Source organism: Rhamphochromis longiceps, linkage group LG6, assembly GCF_057381845.1.
Source record: "Rhamphochromis longiceps isolate RC_006_pf linkage group LG6, R_longiceps_female_GT1.1, whole genome shotgun sequence".
NCBI classification, from domain to species: Eukaryota; Metazoa; Chordata; class Actinopteri; order Cichliformes; family Cichlidae; genus Rhamphochromis; species Rhamphochromis longiceps.
The window spans coordinates 32,125,267-32,145,289 of record NC_140562.1 but is presented as its reverse complement, the minus strand read 5'-3'; the positions used below and the strand labels follow the sequence as shown (position 1 = coordinate 32,145,289).

Here is a 20,023-nt window from a genome sequence, read left to right as displayed (position 1 = left end):
TTTTTTTTGTTTTCTTTTTCTTTTTTCAAACGTGTCTTTATCTCCATCCCACCCTTCATTTCTCTCGCTCCCCTGCGTTCTCCTCATCTCCCCCACCTCCCACCACCTCCTTCACCTTCTCCACCTTCTCCACCTTCTCATTAACAGCAGCTGCATTCACAGCTTTTTCATTCTGAATAAAATCAGCTGTTGTGGGATGTGATTTTCATATAATCTGGTGTTTACATGCTCTGACGCAGTTAAATGGACAGAATAACGTCATGTTCACTGCAGCGCTTGTTATTGTGACTCATTTCTTTCATTTTTTTTAAGGTAGAGCTAATGTGCTTCTCTCTGATTTCAGCCTCACTTGTATGGTTACTCATATTGATACGAAGTAGTTTAATTATTAGTGCGTGTTCAACTATGCGCTAAAAGCTCAGACTTTTTAAATTCTTTTTTTTTTTTTTATATGTATGATGTCAAGAGTGGATGTCCTCATACCCACCAAACGTTCTGTTTCATTAGGGGCAGCCAATCAGTGAGGGCTGATTATGGAGACTGACTGTAAAGGCAGAGAAGCTAAAAGGGTTTGTTCTAAAAGGCTCAAAATAAGACAAATGAGGAGTATTTTGATTTGTGAATCATGCAAAGCTACTCTTACTGAGTCCAAGAAACCCCCTGGAAATATACACCAAAGGTCCACTTCAAGGGTTTGTAATAAAAGTCAGAGTAATTTTAGTCTAGTTTTTAGACTACCACACTAGTTTCTTTACATTTTTAATATGTTTTGGACCTGTTCGCTCTTTATTATTTTTGTTTAAATTTTGTATCGATATTTCTTTTCCTTCATACAGCCGTAGCCAGCGTCCTGACAGAGACGTGTTAGAGACTGTTGATGTAATGTGGTGCTGACTGGATGGGATAATGGAACACACACACACACACACACACACACACACACACACAGGAATAGCTGCACTCTGAGGTGACTTGCCTTGCTTAAGGAGCCAGCCTCCTTTCCTCCTCACTCTCTCTCCCTCCTTCATCTTCCCATCCTCTCTGTTTTCCTCTGCAGTGTTGGTCCTGCCCAGTGGGGAGACAGTCTACTTTCTCCCGCTCGCTCTTCCCCTTTGTATTTCCATTTTACTATCTGCTGTTTTTGCTGCACTCTTGTCTATTTCTGGCTCCTGCTTTTTCTGGTTTCCTCACTCTCTGTCTCTCTCCTGGGACTTGTCTCGATCTCCCACTTGTTGGGCTGGCTGCTTTCTCGTCTGTACCACGTTCACAGCTCATCCTCATTTTCTCCCCGTCACACCCTGTCTCCAGCTCCTTGCGCCCTCCTCCCCTTCGGCATCTTCTCTCCTGACGTTTTTTTCTTTTCTTTTTCCCCACATCCATTTCTTTGTCTTAATGATTGACTCTCGAGTATCCTCCACCACCCTCTTCCTGTCTCCATCTTCTATTCTCCACCTTTTTGTGACTGCATTTTCTTCTTTTTCTTTTTGCTACTCATTTCCCTGCTGATATACAGTACAGTGCTGTCTTGCGGCTCTTAGTGCTCCTTGTTGGGTTTTTTTTTGTTTCATCTCTCAAATTACACAGCAAGGAGATTGCTCTATAATAGATACTGTGCTATTAGTCCTTCTGTCGATCCCCTGTGGTCTTCATCGGTAAAAGGATTTGTGCCTTCTCTGTTTTTAATAGAGCCGTGCACCCTTCCTGTGTCCAAATCAATAGGCTTCAGCTAGGCTGTCCTGCAGCAGCAAGAAGGGTTATCAGGGTGTGAGGATTTATTGGTGATGCAGTTTATTGCCTTATAAACAAAACTGCAAAGACTAATCATTGATCTGTTTTTTGTTTTGTTTTTTTTTTTGCTTCATCACTTTTAAATAAACTCAGGATTACTGTATTTACTTTATTTTAAGATCACCATCCTTGCAGAATCAGTGTCTGATGTGAGAACCTCATTGTGCAGCATCAGACAGCCAATCACAAAGCTGTGACAGCAGTTCTTCAGACTAGTGTGAGAGCGAGAGGCTTTAATGTGTACAAACCAACCCACACAAGTTCAAAGGGTCTCCTAACGGTATTGTAATTAGTGCTGAATTAGTAGCAGCCTGTGTAGTGTTTAGCAGTTAGTTGGTGTGTATCACAGTGTTACACCCCGGCCTAGGCAACCGGGGTGCAACGTAGAAAAACAAAGATAAGGAAAATAAAACCACGAAGGCTCTCCACCAAAATCCCAAAACAAAAATATCCCATGACGAAAGTATTGACAAACCCATTCACAACTATTTACAACAGACTATTTATTTACAACAAAACACCAAACTATTTACAACACGGGGGAGATCGCGACCATGACACACTGAAACACAGGGTTTAAATACATAGAGGGAGCAATCAGGAAATGGACCACAGGAGGGAAACACAGCTGGGGCAAATTAGAACTGACGAGACAGGGAAAATGTAAACTGAACACACTAAGATAACACAGACTTTCAAAGTAAAGCAGGAAATACATAAGTCATGCAAAAACAAAACACTGACACACCGAAACGTAACAACAGTTATTATTAGAATTCTTTTCATAGCCCCTTTACATACGCCAGCTGTCAAGTTAATGTCTGCAGAGCTGTTTTAACTTTTAACACATTCGCAAAGTTATTATAAGCCTCATTCACGCACAATCGCATGCATTCATACAAGCCTAAGATTCACATACCCACACTCTGATGGATGCATCAGGGGCAACTCGGGGTTCAGCATCTTACCCAAGGATACTTCGACATGGGGATTAAACTATCAACCTTTTGATTAGTAGACAACGTGTTGGAGCAGGACATTAGCTAATGCTATGTCTGTGGCTACTTCATTAGGAGGACATCACAAAATATTTACATAAATGTAAAATGAGTGGAAATTTATCATAATGTTTTTTCTGAGTCCTATGAGATTTTAATCAGTGGCGTTGATGAAAATGAAACCAGTGATCCCACGCTGACTCATCGTGTCATTATGTTTAGATGCTTAATAGAGACGCGCTTGGCAGAAGAACTGGCAAACTGTGTCAAAGATTAAGGTACTTTGTCTTTGCTGAAAGATAAAAACAAATAGAATTTGGTGACTGTTATAACAGCACAGAATGAAATTGGCTTTTAAAAGACACAAAAATGGTAGGAAAACTGTCAGTGTAACGCAATGGTTACAGTCACAAAACCGTAGTGTATACAAACATTGGCTTGTTGTTATGGCAACAGGTTTGATGATCAGTAAATCATTGGGATCACAGTAATCTGTAAGTCATTGGGAACCAAAGTTGTAATTGAAGGTGAAAACAGATTAAATGCTCAGCCCTAATTATGAACATAAACCATCAGGCTCTGAAAAGATGCTACAAACAACATCTAAAATGTTTTATATGACCCTGTTTCCTTTGAGACGGTTACATCAGTCGCTTCTACACCACACATATCTGATCCAGAGGCTGTTCACATTAACTCAACACGGACACGTTTCAGTTTTATCCATAATCAGCTTCAGCAGACCCACAGTGCAGAGTCTGACATTGTTCCATTCTACTGTGAAGTCTTAATTAATTACTAATTAATTAATAAATTATATAAACTAACGATCAGTTTTTGAAAGTGGACAAATGCTGTTGGTGCACTGTTAAATGCAACAAGTGAGAAAAGACTGCAGCACCACTCAAAGACTGACTGTGATGAGTCAGCTCAACATCATGAAACTACTCACAACACAGCTCGTGTTTTTATGCATTTAATTTTTGATTGAATTGTAAAACTTTTGATATATGAGCTAATTTAGCTTTTGATTCAGCTACTGCATGGGGCGAAGCTCTGCCCGTGCATGTAGGTCTGTTATTATCAGGGCGACCTGCTTAGCAAAGTCATTTAAGTATTTTTGAGTCACAAATAAATAAAACTTTCAATACATTTTTTTTTTTTTTTTTTTTAATTAGCTTGCACATGTAATTTACATCGTCCTGACGGACCTACTGTACATTTGCATCTGAGTGTACTGGCTTTACCTGAAACGTTTTTAACTTGCATGGATGTGGATTTGCATCAGTTCACCTCTTTAGTTCACGTCGTGTTTGATGTGAACGAGCTTAGTCTTTCTCAATGGTCATCCCAACCTTTACGTGAGGTTTTGGTGTATCTGGTTTGTTTGATACTTGGATGTCTACATGATTGAGAAAAGTTAATACCTCTTCTGGACTTCTGAAATCTTGCTGCTCACAAATAGTCCAGCATGCAGTGAGGTAATAATCCCATTGAGATTCCACATAGGGATTCTGATTACGAGCCATAATATTTTAAGCATCCAAAGCAGACTCCCCCTCACCCCCCGGAAAAGTCGCGGAAAAGAACTACCGTGCCCACAGTCCTAAATTGAAACCACATCTGTGATTGGTGGAAGTCTCTGTTACCATGGAAATGTTTCTACCTGTGAAGACAGGTAGCTTAATAAACGGTAAACTTCAGAAATGGCGAGAGTGGTGATTGCTGTAGAGCATGAAGCACTGTGCTACATTGATAACAAGGATAAAATATATACAAAAAAATTATACAACAACGGGATGATTAATAGGTTCAAATTCAAGAAGTTCATCCAGAGTGAGTGTCTGCGTATGTCTAGAATTGCAATGCATTCTGGGATGAGCAGTTTTTAACTGTGGAAAAAAAAAAAAGAAAAAGTAGTTCTTCACACAGTCTTGTACCTTGTACCTATCTAGCTCAGAACAAGCAGGAACTATGAAATGTGAACCTATAGTAGCTCTGCAACAGATTACCTGAATTGTAGAACTTGGCTTACTCAGTTACTGAGTATGCTAACACACTGCTTTTAAACCAGTTTCAGCCAACTCTTTGTGCACTTACAAATCATTGAAGTCATTCACATAAAAACAACTCGGCAGCCACCCAGAGCGCAGTTCTCACAGGATCCACGTAACCCAGAAGGCCTCACTTGCTCTTTTACAGTTTGTTTGTCTCTTCTTTCAAAACTGCAAATTACTTTTTTCGATTTTTCTCCCAAACGCCACTGAGCTGAAGCATAGTTTGCCTGTGGCTGAAGGCGGAGGTGCAGGATGTAGCTGTGCTACGTCGCACCTTCATTATCACAGATTTTTAGCAGCATCTGTGGGTGGAATTTCACCTTCTGGCTTCATATTCAGTGAAGTTAGCCGTGTGTGGAGAGAAATGTTACCTGTTACTACTGAATGCGCCCGTGTTTGTGGCTCGGGTGTCTTCTTTGTATGGACAACAGAGTGAAGGAGAAGTGAGCCCGGTATAGAAAGCTGTCTGTCAGAGAGCAGGCGTGGCCCCCAAGCTGCAGTTCTCTGCAGCATCCATCTTCCTCTCCATCTTTGTGCCGCACCTGAATAATGACTCGTGCAAATCAGGCTGGAAAATCAAAGCCTCCATCGATTCTTGTTATCAATCTGGCCACTTCTGCCCTAAAAGCATGGATGAAGAGACAACCAAGGTTGCTGCTCTTCTTTTTTCCGAGGCAAGTACCACACACAAACATTTTTTATTTATTTATTTATTTTTTCCCTTTTTGTTGTCGGAGTCTGTGCCCACCACCTCATCATACCGCCTCCCTCCTCCTCATCTCTATATGAGCCATAGCAACAGTCAAGTGCTTTGCTGTGACCCATCGGTGTAGCAGGGTAATCAGCCGTGTGTGTGTGCGTGTGTGTGTGTGTGTGTTACCGGTAATGTCAAGAGATATGCGATTCACTCAGCGTGTCAAAGTCCAGTTTTAATTAGTGCGCATGTGTGTGTGAACCTGTGGCTTTGGAAGAAATGCATAAATCACCACAGCAGCAGTGGTGCAGAGACACAGCTTTGATTTCAAGGTGCCTCGAGGAGTTGTGTGCATCATGTGAGTAACGAGGAGGAACCTTCCTCCTTCATCTGCTTTCAGATTCAGATTTCACAAAGTCACAGCGCTGCCTCATTTTAATTTGACCTCCAAACAAACCTTAAAGCTGTCAAACTCTTTCTGCTCCTTAAGGAGATATCATCGCTTCACTGCTAATGTGGAGGATTTCTTTAAGGTTTTTTTTTTTTTTTTTTGTTCGTTTGTTTGTTTTTTGTGCTAAATTAATGCTCACCAGATTGCTCTGCAGAAAAATCAGATGTGAGAGTAAATTCACAAACCTGAGCAAATTGTGCTTAAAACTTAAAAGTTGTCTTTTACTTTTTTGCGAACATCAGTATTTCTGCAAGGGTCACGTTTTTCTATCAACATCCAAGTTTAATAATGTTGTTTTTCAAGCTACTGTGCACTGGAATCATCTTAATTCTGCATCATTAGTTTAGTAGCTGTGACCTTTCATTAGTACTTGGCTTCTGACTTATTTTAAGGTCAAGGTCAAGTTTATTTATATAGCACATTTCAAACAGCGATTGTGATTTAAATTGCTCAAGTGTTTGTGCAGATCTAATATTTAGGGGGAGACTATTCCAAAGTCTGGGACCTGCCACGGAGAAGGCTCTATCACCACGAGATTTGAGATTAGTCTGTGGGATAGACAGCATCAATTTTGAGCTAGACCTCATGGTTTTTCCTGGAGCATAAGCAGAGAGGAGCTCAGACAGGTAAGGAGGGGCTCGGGCGTTAAGTGACTTAAAAACAAAAAGTAAAAGTTTAAATTGTAGGAGACAGGAAGCCAGTGTAAAGAAGCTAAAAGCATTTTGGACCATCTGAAGACGATGGATGATGGCCTGGTCTAGACCAAAATACAATGAATTGCAGTAGTCCAATCTGCAAGTAAGGAAAAGGTGAATAACACGTTCAAAGACGTTAGCCGGGAGGTATGGCTTTACCTTGGCTAGCTGTCTTAACTGAAAGAAGCAGGACTGAACTACTGCACTCACCTGCTTATTCAATTTAAAAGAACCATCAATGTAGACACCGAGGTTTTTTACATGTGTTTTACAATAGGAGGAAAGGGGGCCCAGAGTGCTATCGATGTGATTGAAGTTGCCAAAAATGACAACTTCAGTTTTATTTTCATTTAGCTTCACTATTTATCACACAGATACATAACACACAAACTCCTCTGATTCCACTGATTTCAGTTTCTGCTGTTAGTCTGAGCAGTGACGTCCTGACCTTTCCTGCAGGACACTGATGCGATCCCAAGCTCTCTGAGAGACAAAGTCCTTCCATCGTGTTTTGGCTCTGTCCCCAGATCCCCTCCAGGACACACCCAAAACACCTCATCTACTGGCCCCAGTAGCTGTGTTGTTAGGGGTTGCTTGGTCTATGTAGGGTTTTCCAAGGAAAGGTAAGGGGCTAGGCCAGGTATGGCTCAAATAACTGTGAAGACAAAATCTAGATACTTGGAGCGGGGATACCAGGCTGTCCAGTGTTTACTGTATATGATTCTCCTCGTCTTTTCTCTTTCTCTGTCCTCGCTGTTTTGCCCCTTCCCCTACCTCCCTTTAAGTCTTTCTCTTTCTTACACACATGGTAAAAGAGAGTAAGTAATGCAAAGGTCAACCAAGACACTGCTGGATGAAACAAGAGCACTTAAGATCAGCCAAAAAAAGGTGTAATATATGGTTTTTTATTTTTTATCTCCCTTTAGTTCCTCAATTACTGCCTAAATCACTCATTTAGGCAGTAAGAGACGTAGACTGTAAGATGGTGACCATTTGTATTTTTAGACATCAGTACAACTCACGCATTTTAAATAAAAAAAGGAACTCGAAGGTTTAGGTTTCTAATGTTTCATGTGTGTTGATGCTGAACACAAACATACAGTTAAATCAAGGGTAAGACAAAACTGGGTGCATGTAGCTCATTGGTGGTTAAAGCAGCTTCTACCAGAGCTGTAAGCCCAGGCGATCCTCTCTGCTGAGAGATAACAGTATCAGGAGGGGAAAATGTTTTTGCTTTATCACTTTTGTAACGCGTTGCTCGATGGGATGGCAGCGCCGTCCCTCCTCCTCAACTTCACCTCTTCCTGGAGAGTCGTCGCTACCACCGCGGGGGCATGCAGCTCCCTAGCAGAATTAAGGAACAGAGTGTAAATGACATAATCCAGTTACAAGGTGTACGGTGGATTAAAATTACAGTTACACATGTTAAGTGGATTATACTTTGATACCAACAGGACACTTTTAACAGCTGCCTGACCAGCGCGTTCGCACTCGGTGGTTATGTTTCTGTACCTGTGCTTTAAACGCAGCGTTTCTGACTACAGCAGCGCACTGCAGCACAAAGCACTGAAAGAATATTAATGAAGAAGAGCTGCATTTGTGGGTCTGTCCAAAAAAAGCTCTTCTCTTGGCTAAAAGCTTCAGATAAGTAGGGACAGAAGTTGGTGTGTGTACATGCTCTAATCCTGAGCTGCAGAGAAATGAGGAGATGACAAGCTGATGTTTAATCGAGTACAAGGGAACATGGCGACCCATCGATTATATCCCCTCCACACAGTCACACACACACTCAGTGGCTCCTCTCCCAGAAACCAGAGGAGTTGGGTTACAGTGTAAGATAAAGCTGAAGAGCTTGTGTGTGTGTGTGTGTGTGTGTGCGTGCTTGCAGGCGCTTTTCATACTGTCCTCAACAGGATGTTTGGGCATCTTTACTCATACAAACTGCAGCCATACAGTCTTCACTGTTATCTCCAGCACCTTCTTGTTGCTGTGCTCATTTCTAGTCCAACTCTTTGCAGTAAAATGAAAAATGTATTTCCAAACATTGAAGAGTTGTGTGCTGATTGTCCTGATGCAGAGTTTAGCCCTGTTTCTGAATCTCTGCTGTGCAGGCATAAAATGACCCAGAAGGTCCACACTTATCAGAAACGTTTAACATTATTGAAATGCTTGAATTTTCCTTTAGGTCAAGAGAGATGCATAATACTAAATAATAATGTAGTTGAGCTCGTTGTCACATGTATAGTAAGTTTAGGAGCCGGGAAAGCCTGGTACCATTTAGTTCCTCGTTTAACTAATTATTGTTTTAATTGGCTGAAATTATCTTTCAGCCAATTAAAACATGCTGCTATGCTTTACTGTGGAATGTATTACTTTTTTTTTTTCCCCCATTTTTATTTTATTTGGGCAGCACAGTGGTCCTGTGGGGTCCTGGGTTCTAGTCAGCCGGCTGTATTCCCTGTTCTCCCTGTAGATGTGTGGGTTCTCTGCAGGTACTCGAGCTTCCTCTCAGTCCAAAGACAGGAGTGATGTTTTGTTAATTAGTGACTCTGGCTGCAGGTGTGAGTGGCCTTCTCTCTGTGTTAGCCCAACAGTGGCGACCTGTCCAGGGTCTGGCCTCGCTATGACCCTGAATTGGATAAGCAGTTAACAAACTAAATGGATGGATTGTGTTGATTAGTATTCTGATCAGTCAGCTCATCAGCTGATTGTTTCAGCTCTAATAATAGCAGTATTACCTGCTTACCTACACATGAGTCTGATATAAGTATATATTCCTGTTTTTCTCCATCCCCATTAGAGCAGGGCGATATGACCCAAAATATTTATCACGATATACATTTGAAAATTTGCGATAACGATATAACTGACGATATAATTGACACTAGACAAAATTCTTTACAACTCAACTTTATTAGTGCAAACAAAAAAACCATCAATGTATTTGCACTTAATGCACTTTAAAAAAGCTGCTTGTTTAAAGTTATATAAAAATTCAACAGTGCAAATGCAAATTCGTTGCTGACAGTTTAACCAAAAGGCATTTCCAGTGGCAATTGGCCGACATATCCTCAGCATAACCATGTATAATATCCACAAAACTTACAAAGAGGTTATACACACACAACACGGTAATATTATGTTGAAGCACAGTACGTATCACTCCGCGAGGCGCCTGCCTACGATAGCCGTAATGCTCCAACAATCCGGGTTCGTAGCTTAGCAAAGTCGCACTAAAACATTTGACAGATTTTCAAGCGCCGTGTACCACATAAATCGTTTCGAGGTCAGTAAACACAACCAGAATTCATACAAGGCACACGGGATTATAAGGGGCACTGTCAATTTTCAGAAAAATCAAAGGATTGATCTAAGTGTGCCGTATTTTCAAAAAAACACTGCAATAACGACGGCCCGCTAGCATGCTCTACCAAAAATAGTGCTTTGTTGTGTGTCTGACGGACGAAAGCCAAACCAGTTCCACACCACACAAGTTGCAGCATTTTTACAAACCAATTCTGGTTCATCCGTTTCAGTTAACGATCAACTTTCGCTCTTCTTATTCTCATTTTATTCGATTTCTACTCTCTCCTCTACTTCCATCTGCGTCTGTCCAAACTCTGGTTTTTTGGTTCGCTGCCACTTCTCTTCCTGCCAGTAAAGCCATCTTTTCCACTCGCCTATAGTGAAAATAGGCCCTCCCACAGGTCACCTTTTTACAGCAGGGGTTTTCAAAGTTTTCATCACTGAGTGCCAGTTTGGGAGCCAGCACCTGATTGAGTGCTGCATAGGAATGTTAAACTCTGTTGCGAGGGTGGTGGTATTTAGTGCTGGTGTTTCTTCATTTCATTCAGTCACTTTTCTCGCTTGTATGTTTTTGGACACACGGTTTAGTTGTCTAGGAACAGAGGAGGTGGTTGTCTTGAAATTAGTTGCTCATCCTGTCCATGCCTATCGTTATCCAGGGTAACTCCCGCCTTTCATTAAGGCTGTAAAATTAAAAAATGAGGCTACAAGATGGCAGCGATCAAACTGAGGACCTAACAAATGCAAAGTGAATTTGCTTTAAGCCTGAAATTCACTTTTTTATTTTCACGCAGCTCATTGTTGTTGTTTAGAGCTTCTTCATTCAGGTGAACGACTTCATGAAAGTCCGATTTTTATCACAGCAGTGTACCGTTCAGAGTTCACCTCTCATAACGCTCGGTTAACATTTACATGAGCTGTACTATTTGTGTGTCTCTGTGAATTGTGTGTCATCTTTAGAGTTTAAAAGAAGGCAAATAGGCTTTTTTAGGTTTATTTGAAGATGTTTCACCTCTCAAGATGCTTCTTTGGGTCTAGAACTGATGGAAAGTCCCAGGTAATGAACCCCTTGTGGGGGCTGTGTTATCCTTGTTCCTTTCAAGGGTGGTTCAGTGTATTTCGTCCTAAAGGAGAATGAAAGAAGCACTCAAACACCTTCTTTTCATATTTAGAGAATCTGAAGAGCTACTTCTGGGTCACTTCCCCCATTTAGAGTCCTGTGTCTTCAGCAACGGTCCACGTCTTACAGTCTCACGTTGGTGCACTTTTGTGTTTCTGCCCTGACTGGACTCTTAACACCTAATGTAGCAATCTGAGGCATTAAAACCTCGCTCTTGCACATTTTGGTGATTTTGGACCCTGAACGTTTTCCCCCCTCAGCCATAAAAGTCTGATGGGGTATTGTTTTGACCCTGCCGGGCACGCAAGCGACATGATCACATTCACAAACTTGTGAATGTGATCACAAAGTCACATTCACAATCACAGGTCACAGAGTCGAGGTGTCACATTCACAAGTTTGTGAATGTGACACCTCGACTCTACTAAAAATCTCAAATAAGTTTGAGTCTCAGTGACCTTGACCTCAAGGTTAGAAGTCAAAGGTCAAGTTTTCTAAAAATCTTATGAATGTGAAAACTTCAGAACACAGTCACGTAGCATTTTGAAATTCATGCTGTAGGTGTCTCTACTAGGAGGCTAAAGGGTACTACTGGTCACCGCCAGTATTTTTGTAGATGAATTTTTGGTAACAGCAGGTGGTGTTTTTGTCCTCTCGGGTGTAGTGCGTGGTGTTTATGCACAAACTGAACAGCGCCTGCCTCCGTGGGATTCAAAGTTTTGTTTTTGTTTATTTTTGCAGTTTGTTCCATGTAAAGGCATCAACAGCCCAACAACAACTGAGTTAGCTAGCATTATACCATTTAGTCAAGCATAACTACTGGCACTATGGAGGTAACAAAAATACTTCTAATTGTGATTATTCTACTTTTAATGATTAAAAGTAGAGTAAACTTAACATTTAAGTACAGTAAAGCAGCGGTCCCCAACCCCCGGGCCTCGGACCGGTACCGGTCCATGAGTCGTTTGGTACCGGGTCGCGAGAGTTGAGGCTCAGGTGTGAAATGTATGAGTTTCAGGGTTTTTATCGGTTTTCAGCGTTATTTTGTTATTGTTTTGATCATTAACTCGGTTTTCCTGGGTCTTTTCACGTGTGTTATGAATAAATCTTCTTTTTTTCGGTACCGGTACTAGTTTTATTTTGTTGTATTTCTCCGTGACACATTAAAGGCCGGTCCATGAAAATATTGTCGGGCATAAACCGGTCCGTGGTGCAAAAAAGGTTGGAGACCGCTGCAGTAAAGCGTTTTACCGTATCTGTCAAATAAGAAATTAAAGGAATTTCCCAAGTTTGGGATAAATGAATCGTATCTTAAAGGAAGCGGTATACATATGAAAAGCACAAATACAGGGAGTGCAGAATTATTAGGCAAGTTGTATTTTTGAGGAATAATTTTATTATTGAACAACAACCATGTTCTCAATGAACCCAAAAAACTCATTAATATCAAAGCTGAATGTTTTTGGAAGTAGTTTTTAGTTTGTTTTTAGTTTTAGCTATTTTAGGGGGATATCTGTGTGTGCAGGTGACTATTACTGTGCATAATTATTAGGCAACTTAACAAAAAACAAATATATACCCATTTCAATTATTTATTTTTACCAGTGAAACCAATATAACATCTCCACATTCACAAATATACATTTCTGACATTCAAAAACAAAACAAAAACAAATCAGCGACCAATATAGCCACCTTTCTTTGCAAGGACACTCAAAAGCCTGCCATCCATGGATTCTGTCAGTGTTTTGATCTGTTCACCATCAACATTGCGTGCAGCAGCAACCACAGCCTCCCAGACACTGTTCAGAGAGGTGTACTGTTTTCCCTCCTTGTAAATCTCACATTTGATGATGGACCACAGGTTCTCAATGGGGTTCAGATCAGGTGAACAAGGTGGCCATGTCATTAGTTTTTCTTCTTTTATACCCTTTCTTGCCAGCCACGCTGTGGAGTACTTGGACGCGTGTGATGGAGCATTGTCCTGCATGAAAATCATGTTTTTCTTGAAGGATGCAGACTTCTTCCTGTACCACTGCTTGAAGAAGGTGTCTTCCAGAAACTGGCAGTAGGACTGGGAGTCGAGCTTGACTCCATCCTCAACCCGAAAAGGCCCCACAAGCTCATCTTTGATGATACCAGCCCAAACCAGTACTCCACCTCCACCTTGCTGGCGTCTGAGTCGGACTGGAGCTCTCTGCCCTTTACCAATCCAGCCACGGGCCCATCCATCTGGCCCATCAAGACTCACTCTCATTTCATCAGTCCATAAAACCTTAGAAAAACCAGTCTTGAGATATTTCTTGGCCCAGTCTTGATGTTTCAGCTTGTATGTCTTGTTCAGTGGTGGTCGTCTTTCAGCCTTTCTTACCTTGGCCATGTCTCTGAGTATTGCACACCTTGTGCTTTTGGGCACTCCAGTGATGTTGCAGCTCTGAAATATGGCCAAACTGGTGGCAAGTGGCATCTTGGCAGCTGCACGCTTGACTTTTCTCAGTTCATGGGCAGTTATTTTGCGCCTTGGTTTTTCCACACGCTTCTTGCGACCCTGTTGACTATTTTGAATGAAACGCTTGATTGGTCGATGATCACGCTTCAGAAGCTTTGCAATTTTGAGACTGCTGCATCCCTCTGCAAGATATCTCACTATTTTTGACTTTTCTGAGCCTGTCAAGTCCTTCTTTTGACCCATTTTGCTAAAGGAAAGGACGTTGCCTAATAATTATGCACACCTGATATAGGGTGTTGATGTCATTAGACCACACCCCTTCTCATTACAGAGATGCACATCACCTAATATGCTTAATTGGTAGTAGGCTTTCGAGCTACACAGCTTGGAGTAAGACAACATGCATGAAGAGGATGATGTGGACAAAATACTCATTTGCCTAATAATTCTGCACTCCCTGTATGACCTTGAACTAAACTAGCTGTTCACTGGTGTTTCATCTGTTTCATGTATGAACCCATGAAGTCCTGCATGCTGTGGTTTAAAGGTGAAGGAAATGCACAGCAAGGATGTGAGCCGGAGTTGTTTTTGGTGTTTGTTTGTTTTTTTGGGTTTTTGTTTTTTTTTTTTAAAGGAGAAACCAAGATATCCATATAAGTGAAATAAAATCCACAGTAAAGGGCAGGGTCTATTCCTTTATCAAGGAGAAAAACTGCGATGTACAGTTGAAATGAAGACATCATTAAGACATCTCAGGGGTTAAATACGCAGCAAAACTTCTTTACATGGGCAGAAAGGGCAGTCTTCAGTAGTCCAGGCCACTTCAGCTCATGTTGCCCATGATGTCAAATTAATTTGACATCCTTTATGTAGTTTGTGTACATGATCTAGTCATATTTGGAGATCAGGCCAGCAGTTAATGGATTTTTAAAAACGTTTTAAAACGTATCCTCTCTAAAGAAAAACCCATGTGTGAACAGAGAAGGTGTATATCTATCATGGAAACTGAATTTGGACGCGGGCTGTAAATCAGTCTGATAACGGGGAGCTCACACTCCTGGTAGAACATGAGGAGTGCGTTTTATGCCGTTTACCTGCTGATCGTTTTTTAATGTTGTTCTCTAAGCATTAATTATAAACCATCTGTGTGTTGGCATCCAAAAAGCATTGAAACTCTCTATAGCTGCTGCTCAGCCATTGTTCATTACAGCAGGCATGTTTTTGTTTAGTTTTTTAATTAATTTACTGCAGGCCTGTTTTCAGTCTGGATTCCTGCGCACAGGCATGGCGTGACACAGCAGAATTCAGTTCACAGGAACAATGTTTCCCTCTGAGAGTTGATCCGATGCCAAGTTTAGTCCAACAGCTTCTGTTTTCTGCCCTCTCCGATCGCTGCAAGCTGTGACTTTGTCCGCCCCTCAGACTATCCACAAACCATTTCAGTTTTACTGGATCTGTATTCTTTTATTTCAGTGTTTTGATTAGCAATTGAAAGTGAAATTGTGTTTGCTGACTCGTCCGGTGCTGAATAAACACTCCTGCTGGCCGGCTCAGTGAAATGCGTCTCTTTGTTTGGACAGCAGAGTCGTTTATCTGCTCTCAGAGGGCGTTGCAGCTCTGCCGAGTGGTCGTGTGGGTGAGGACGGGATGCCCGTGTGACAAATTGCATAAGTAGCGCTCTTATGGTCCGAGTGCAAATAGATTTCATTGCTGGTTAATTTCCAGCTCTGTGTCCAGGCTCCATTAGAGTTATTGATGTGCAGCGTTCTCCTCTGCTGTAAGGGTTATTATAAGAAGATGATGATCCAATTTCAGTGTCACACACTCAGCAGCTTCTGTGAGCATTGAGATGTCTTAACCATGAAGTCACTCAGCTGCGTTAGCCACCATTTTCTCAAACCGTTTGCTCTTTCTCTTGCAGTTAAAACTTGAAGATCGATCGATCGTCATCAGAGACTTCGTGCGAAGAAACAACTCTAATGTGAGTGCGGCCCTCCGCCTGTTTGGAACTCTTTCACCTTCTCTCTGTCTGCGCCGCTCTCTCGTTTTCCCTCTGATAGTCACGTCACTGTTCATCACTCTGTTTCATTTGCTGCATCAGGCATGACCCGAATATTACTGCAGGTCTGCTCGTGTAGAGGACTGAAAGGAGACTCTTACCTCGTGTAACACGCAGTCTGAATACAAATGAAACATTAAGCTCTGAGGTTTTCTTCACAGTGCGAGGTCTTGTGCATGCAAAAAACTCCTAAAAGGTCTGAGGTGCTAACAGGCTGATGTGCGCCTCTGTTGTGTTTCAGGATAACCAGTGTGGCTCCGTGACCAACATGAACATCGAGTGTGCAGTGAAATTAGTTGGAACCAACTGCGTTCTGTATCCAGTCAACAGCAAAGACCTGCAGCACATCTGGGTAAGAAGATGAGCCGAAAGACCAAATTTACTAAGATTCAGTTCAGCGTGAGAACCTCTGCCCTGCTTTGCTTTAAGCTAAATTAGTTTCTCTGCTTTGCTTTCTTTTAACGTTTGTGGATGTTTGACGTGAGGAGAATTCAACTTAAGCACTCAGTGACACGTTCTTGCCTTAAACAGTCCTATATAAATAATCTATACTTTACTCAAGTTAACTGCTTTTCTTACTGCAAGCAAAGGCTTCTAATAACAGGGAAGGTGGTCCTGGTCAGAACAACTTTCCTAAATTGACCTCTAGAGACTCTGTAGCTTCATATGGGGACATTGCATTTAGGCTTTTCTGCACTTTATACTTGCCTCTGCTGTGTTAGGCTCTTAAGCAAGCCTATAACAAACTAAAAATAATTACTTTCAGAAACGATACTTACCAGGTTTGACTAATCCCAGTTAGCTGGGAGAAATTAAAAAGAGCAAGAGCTCGAGTCTCAGGAAGTAGAAATCGGACTGAATTTATTTACAACAGTGAAAGTGGAAATGCTGAGACCAGTGAAATAAAAGTCCTGTTTGAGACCTCTCGCGTGATGTTTACACACCTTTGAATTATGTAACACATAAAGATATAAAGCATGCACGACCACCTTAAATGTGTTTTACATCAGCCGCATTTGAGGAGTAAGAAAAAAGCTCTTTTTCACACTAACCGGTATGTGTGTGTTGTTATTATTATTATTATTATTATTATTATTATTATTATTATTATTATTAAAAGCATTTTATGCACCTACAAATCTTTTTATAATAAAAATGCAGGAAGTGTGTTTAGTTTTAGTCTTCAGTCAGATTCATCCACACGTCCGACCTGATGGAAACAGTGGTGCAAAAGTTTGACATTTGACCTTCTTAGAGTGGAGTATCTCTCCAGTATCTCTGCTGTTCTAAGCATCTTCCTAATAGGACCTGTAACATATTAATAAGAAAACACACACATGAATAGAAACGGCATTAAAAGGAAACATTTTTAAACAGGCCGACAGGAGCAAACCAGCTCTGGAAACAAACTGATGTTAAACTGAATGGAAAACGCAAAGCTGGAACTCACAGTGTGAGTCTGGCTCATAGCTGCTAACTAGCCTTTGCTCTCACACACAGATGCTTTCACAGCACTGCATGGGTTTAGTCTTTATTTCCTTTTCTGAGATCAAATGCGGTGCACAGCACTCCTGTAGCTGTTTTACCGACTGTTGGATTCGTCTACAAACCTTACAGCTGATTTCAGTAACATAATCACTGCTGTCCTGTCAGCTGCACTTCACAGGGACAGCAGAGAGTCACTCACTTCCCACAACAAGTGCTAACGAGGCGATCTTCTTAAAAAGGTCACCGTCCGCGCACATTGCAGAAATTTAAGCACTGAAGTGCAGAAATAAATTCTAATACTTTGACATTTAAATCAGATTTCGTTACCTCAAACTGTGCCTTTGAGGGGGTGACCATACATTTAACTCTGATTGGTCCAAATATACAGTGTTTTTCAAGCTTATAAGACCACTAACCAATGTAAGGTTTATGCCACAGCTGCCCAGAGGTTTTCATTGATTTAAAAGAATGTTTTTCTTGTTTTTATGAGTAATTGTTGAGTAAATTAAACCCTATCTTAAGGAAATTTAAAGGGATTGAAAGCACATTTTAAAAGTGATTTTTCCTTTATTGAAAGGCCAGAACATCTTTGGTGGAAGACAAATGTTTGTATGTGCAGGAAAACCCAGATCTAAAGATCATTTCTGGCATCAGTCATTAAGAGGATTAAATGCACCTTTTGTTACGTTTGAGTAAACGATGGACACAAAATGATGTAATTGGATGTTGTTATCCAAAGTTGTCCTCATATTGTTGGATTTTAGATACATTTACTATATTCAGTTTCTCTTAAGCAGTCAGGTTACACCGAGGAGCAGAATGTAGTCGAGTCGAGAAGAAAAAGCCCTTCATAAGTTAATTCTCTGACACAGTGTGAAGCTGATGTGCTCCTGCTGTTGTTGCTTTCAGTCTTTCATGTACGGCGACTACATTGCCTACGACTTCTGGCTGGGGAAAGTGTACGACCTGACCAATCACATCATCCTCAAGCTGTCCAATGGAGCCAGGTAAAGCGTGCGTGCGTGCGTGCGTGTGCAGGCAGTGTGTACTGTGACCATGTGACGGTCTGTTGGATCGCGTGAACGTACGTCGATCGGTGCCACATCCAGTGAATGTCTCGTCTCGCTCCCTCCAGGTGCTCCATGAGCGTGGAAGACGGTGCCAAGCTTTATGATGTCTGTCCACACGTCAGTGATTCGGTACGTAGCCACCGGCTCTGATCTGTCACTTCAGGTACATTCGCTTTGTTCGTGTGTTGTCCCGGCTGCTGCTCAGAGGTCATAGCCCCCACAGAGGCTGAAATTTAAGTGACAGCTGTCTGTTCACCATTTTTTTTTTTTTTGTGTGTGAAATTGTTAAAATTAAGTTTGAACATGCTCTGATAATGCTGTCCCTCTCCACTCGTGCTGCTCCCGTCTTTGTATTTTATTTCTTCTGGTGCTCGCTGTTATTTGAGGATCAGTCCTCAGCTTCAGGTGTCCAGGAGCCTGTACTATGGAGCAGAATTTTAGGCTTAGTAGATAACTTCAGATTTAATCCCGGGCTTACCCTGACACGAAGGTGCTGCAGGTCCAAACTGCTCTGTGGAGGGTTATGTTTGAGATAAAAGAAGCACACATAAAAGCAGCACATACAGTGGGGCAAAAAAGTATTTAGTCAGCCACCGATTGTGCAAGTTCCCCCACTTAAAATGATGACAGAGGTCAGTAATTTGCACCAGAGGTACACTGCAACTGTGAGAGACAGAATGTGAAAAACAAAATCCATGAATCCACATGGTAGGATTTGTAAAGAATTTATTCATAAATTAGGGTGGAAAATAAGTATTTGGTCACCTCAAACAAGGAAAATCTCTGGCTCTCACAGACCTGTAACGTCTTCTGTAAGAAGCTTTTCTGTCCCCCACTCGTTACCTGTATGAATGGCACCTGTTTGAACTCATCATCTGTATAAAAGACACCTGTCCACAGCCTCAAACAGTCAGACTCCAAACTCCGCCATGGCCAAGACCAAAGAGCTGTCGAAGGACACCAGGAAAAGTATTGTAGACCTGCACCAGACTGGGAAGAGTGAATCTACAATAGGCAAGCAGCTTGGTGTAAAAAAAAAATCAACTGTGGGAGCAATCATCAGAAAATGGAAGACATACAAGACCACTGATAATCTCCCTCGATCTGGGGCTCCACGCAAGATCTCATCCCGTGGGGTCAAAATGATCATGAGAACGGTGAGCAAAGATCCCAGAACCACACGGGGGGACCTGGTGAATGACCTGCAGAGAGCTGGGACCAAAGTAACAAAGGTCACCATCAGTAACACACTACAACGGCAGGGAATCAAATCCCGCAGTGCCAGACGTGTTCCGCTGCTGAAGCCAGTGCATGTCCAGGCCCGTCTGAAGTTTGCCAGAGAGCACATGGATGATACAGCAGAGGATTGGGAGAATGTCATGTGGTCAGATGAAACCAAAGTAGAACTTTTTGGTATAAACTCAACTCGTCGTGTTTGGAGGAAGAAGAATACTGAGTTGCATCCCAAGAACACCATACCTACTGTGAAGCATGGGGGTGGAAACATCATGCTATGGGGCTGTTTTTCTGCCAAGGGGACAGGACGACTGATCCGTGTTAAGGACAGAATGAATGGGGCCATGTATCGTGAGATTTTGAGCCAAAACCTCCTTCCATCAGTGAGAACTTTGAAGATGAAACGAGGCTGGGTCTTCCAACATGACAATGATCCAAAACACACCGCCTGGGCAACAAAGGAGTGGCTCCGTAAGAAGCATTTGAAAGTCCTGGAGTGGCCTAGCCAGTCTCCAGACCTCAACCCCATAGAAAATCTGTGGCGGGAGTTGAAAGTCCGTGTTGCTCGGGGACAGCCCCAAAACATCACTGCTCTCGAGAAGATCTGCATGG

At 41.8% G+C, this 20,023-nt stretch overlaps 1 protein-coding gene across 1 annotated transcript in view; it reads left to right on the top strand.

The window, feature by feature from the left end:
• The window catches only part of ube2o (ubiquitin-conjugating enzyme E2O), a 46,500-nt gene that overhangs the window by 11,855 nt on the left and 14,622 nt on the right, over nucleotides 1-20,023 (top strand). The window contains exons 2-5 of the mRNA XM_085410249.1: nucleotides 15,480-15,539; nucleotides 15,859-15,969; nucleotides 18,015-18,112; nucleotides 18,241-18,304. Coding sequence (XP_085266375.1) covers nucleotides 15,480-15,539; nucleotides 15,859-15,969; nucleotides 18,015-18,112; nucleotides 18,241-18,304 — 333 coding nt within the window. The remainder of the gene's footprint in view (nucleotides 1-15,479; nucleotides 15,540-15,858; nucleotides 15,970-18,014; nucleotides 18,113-18,240; nucleotides 18,305-20,023) is intronic.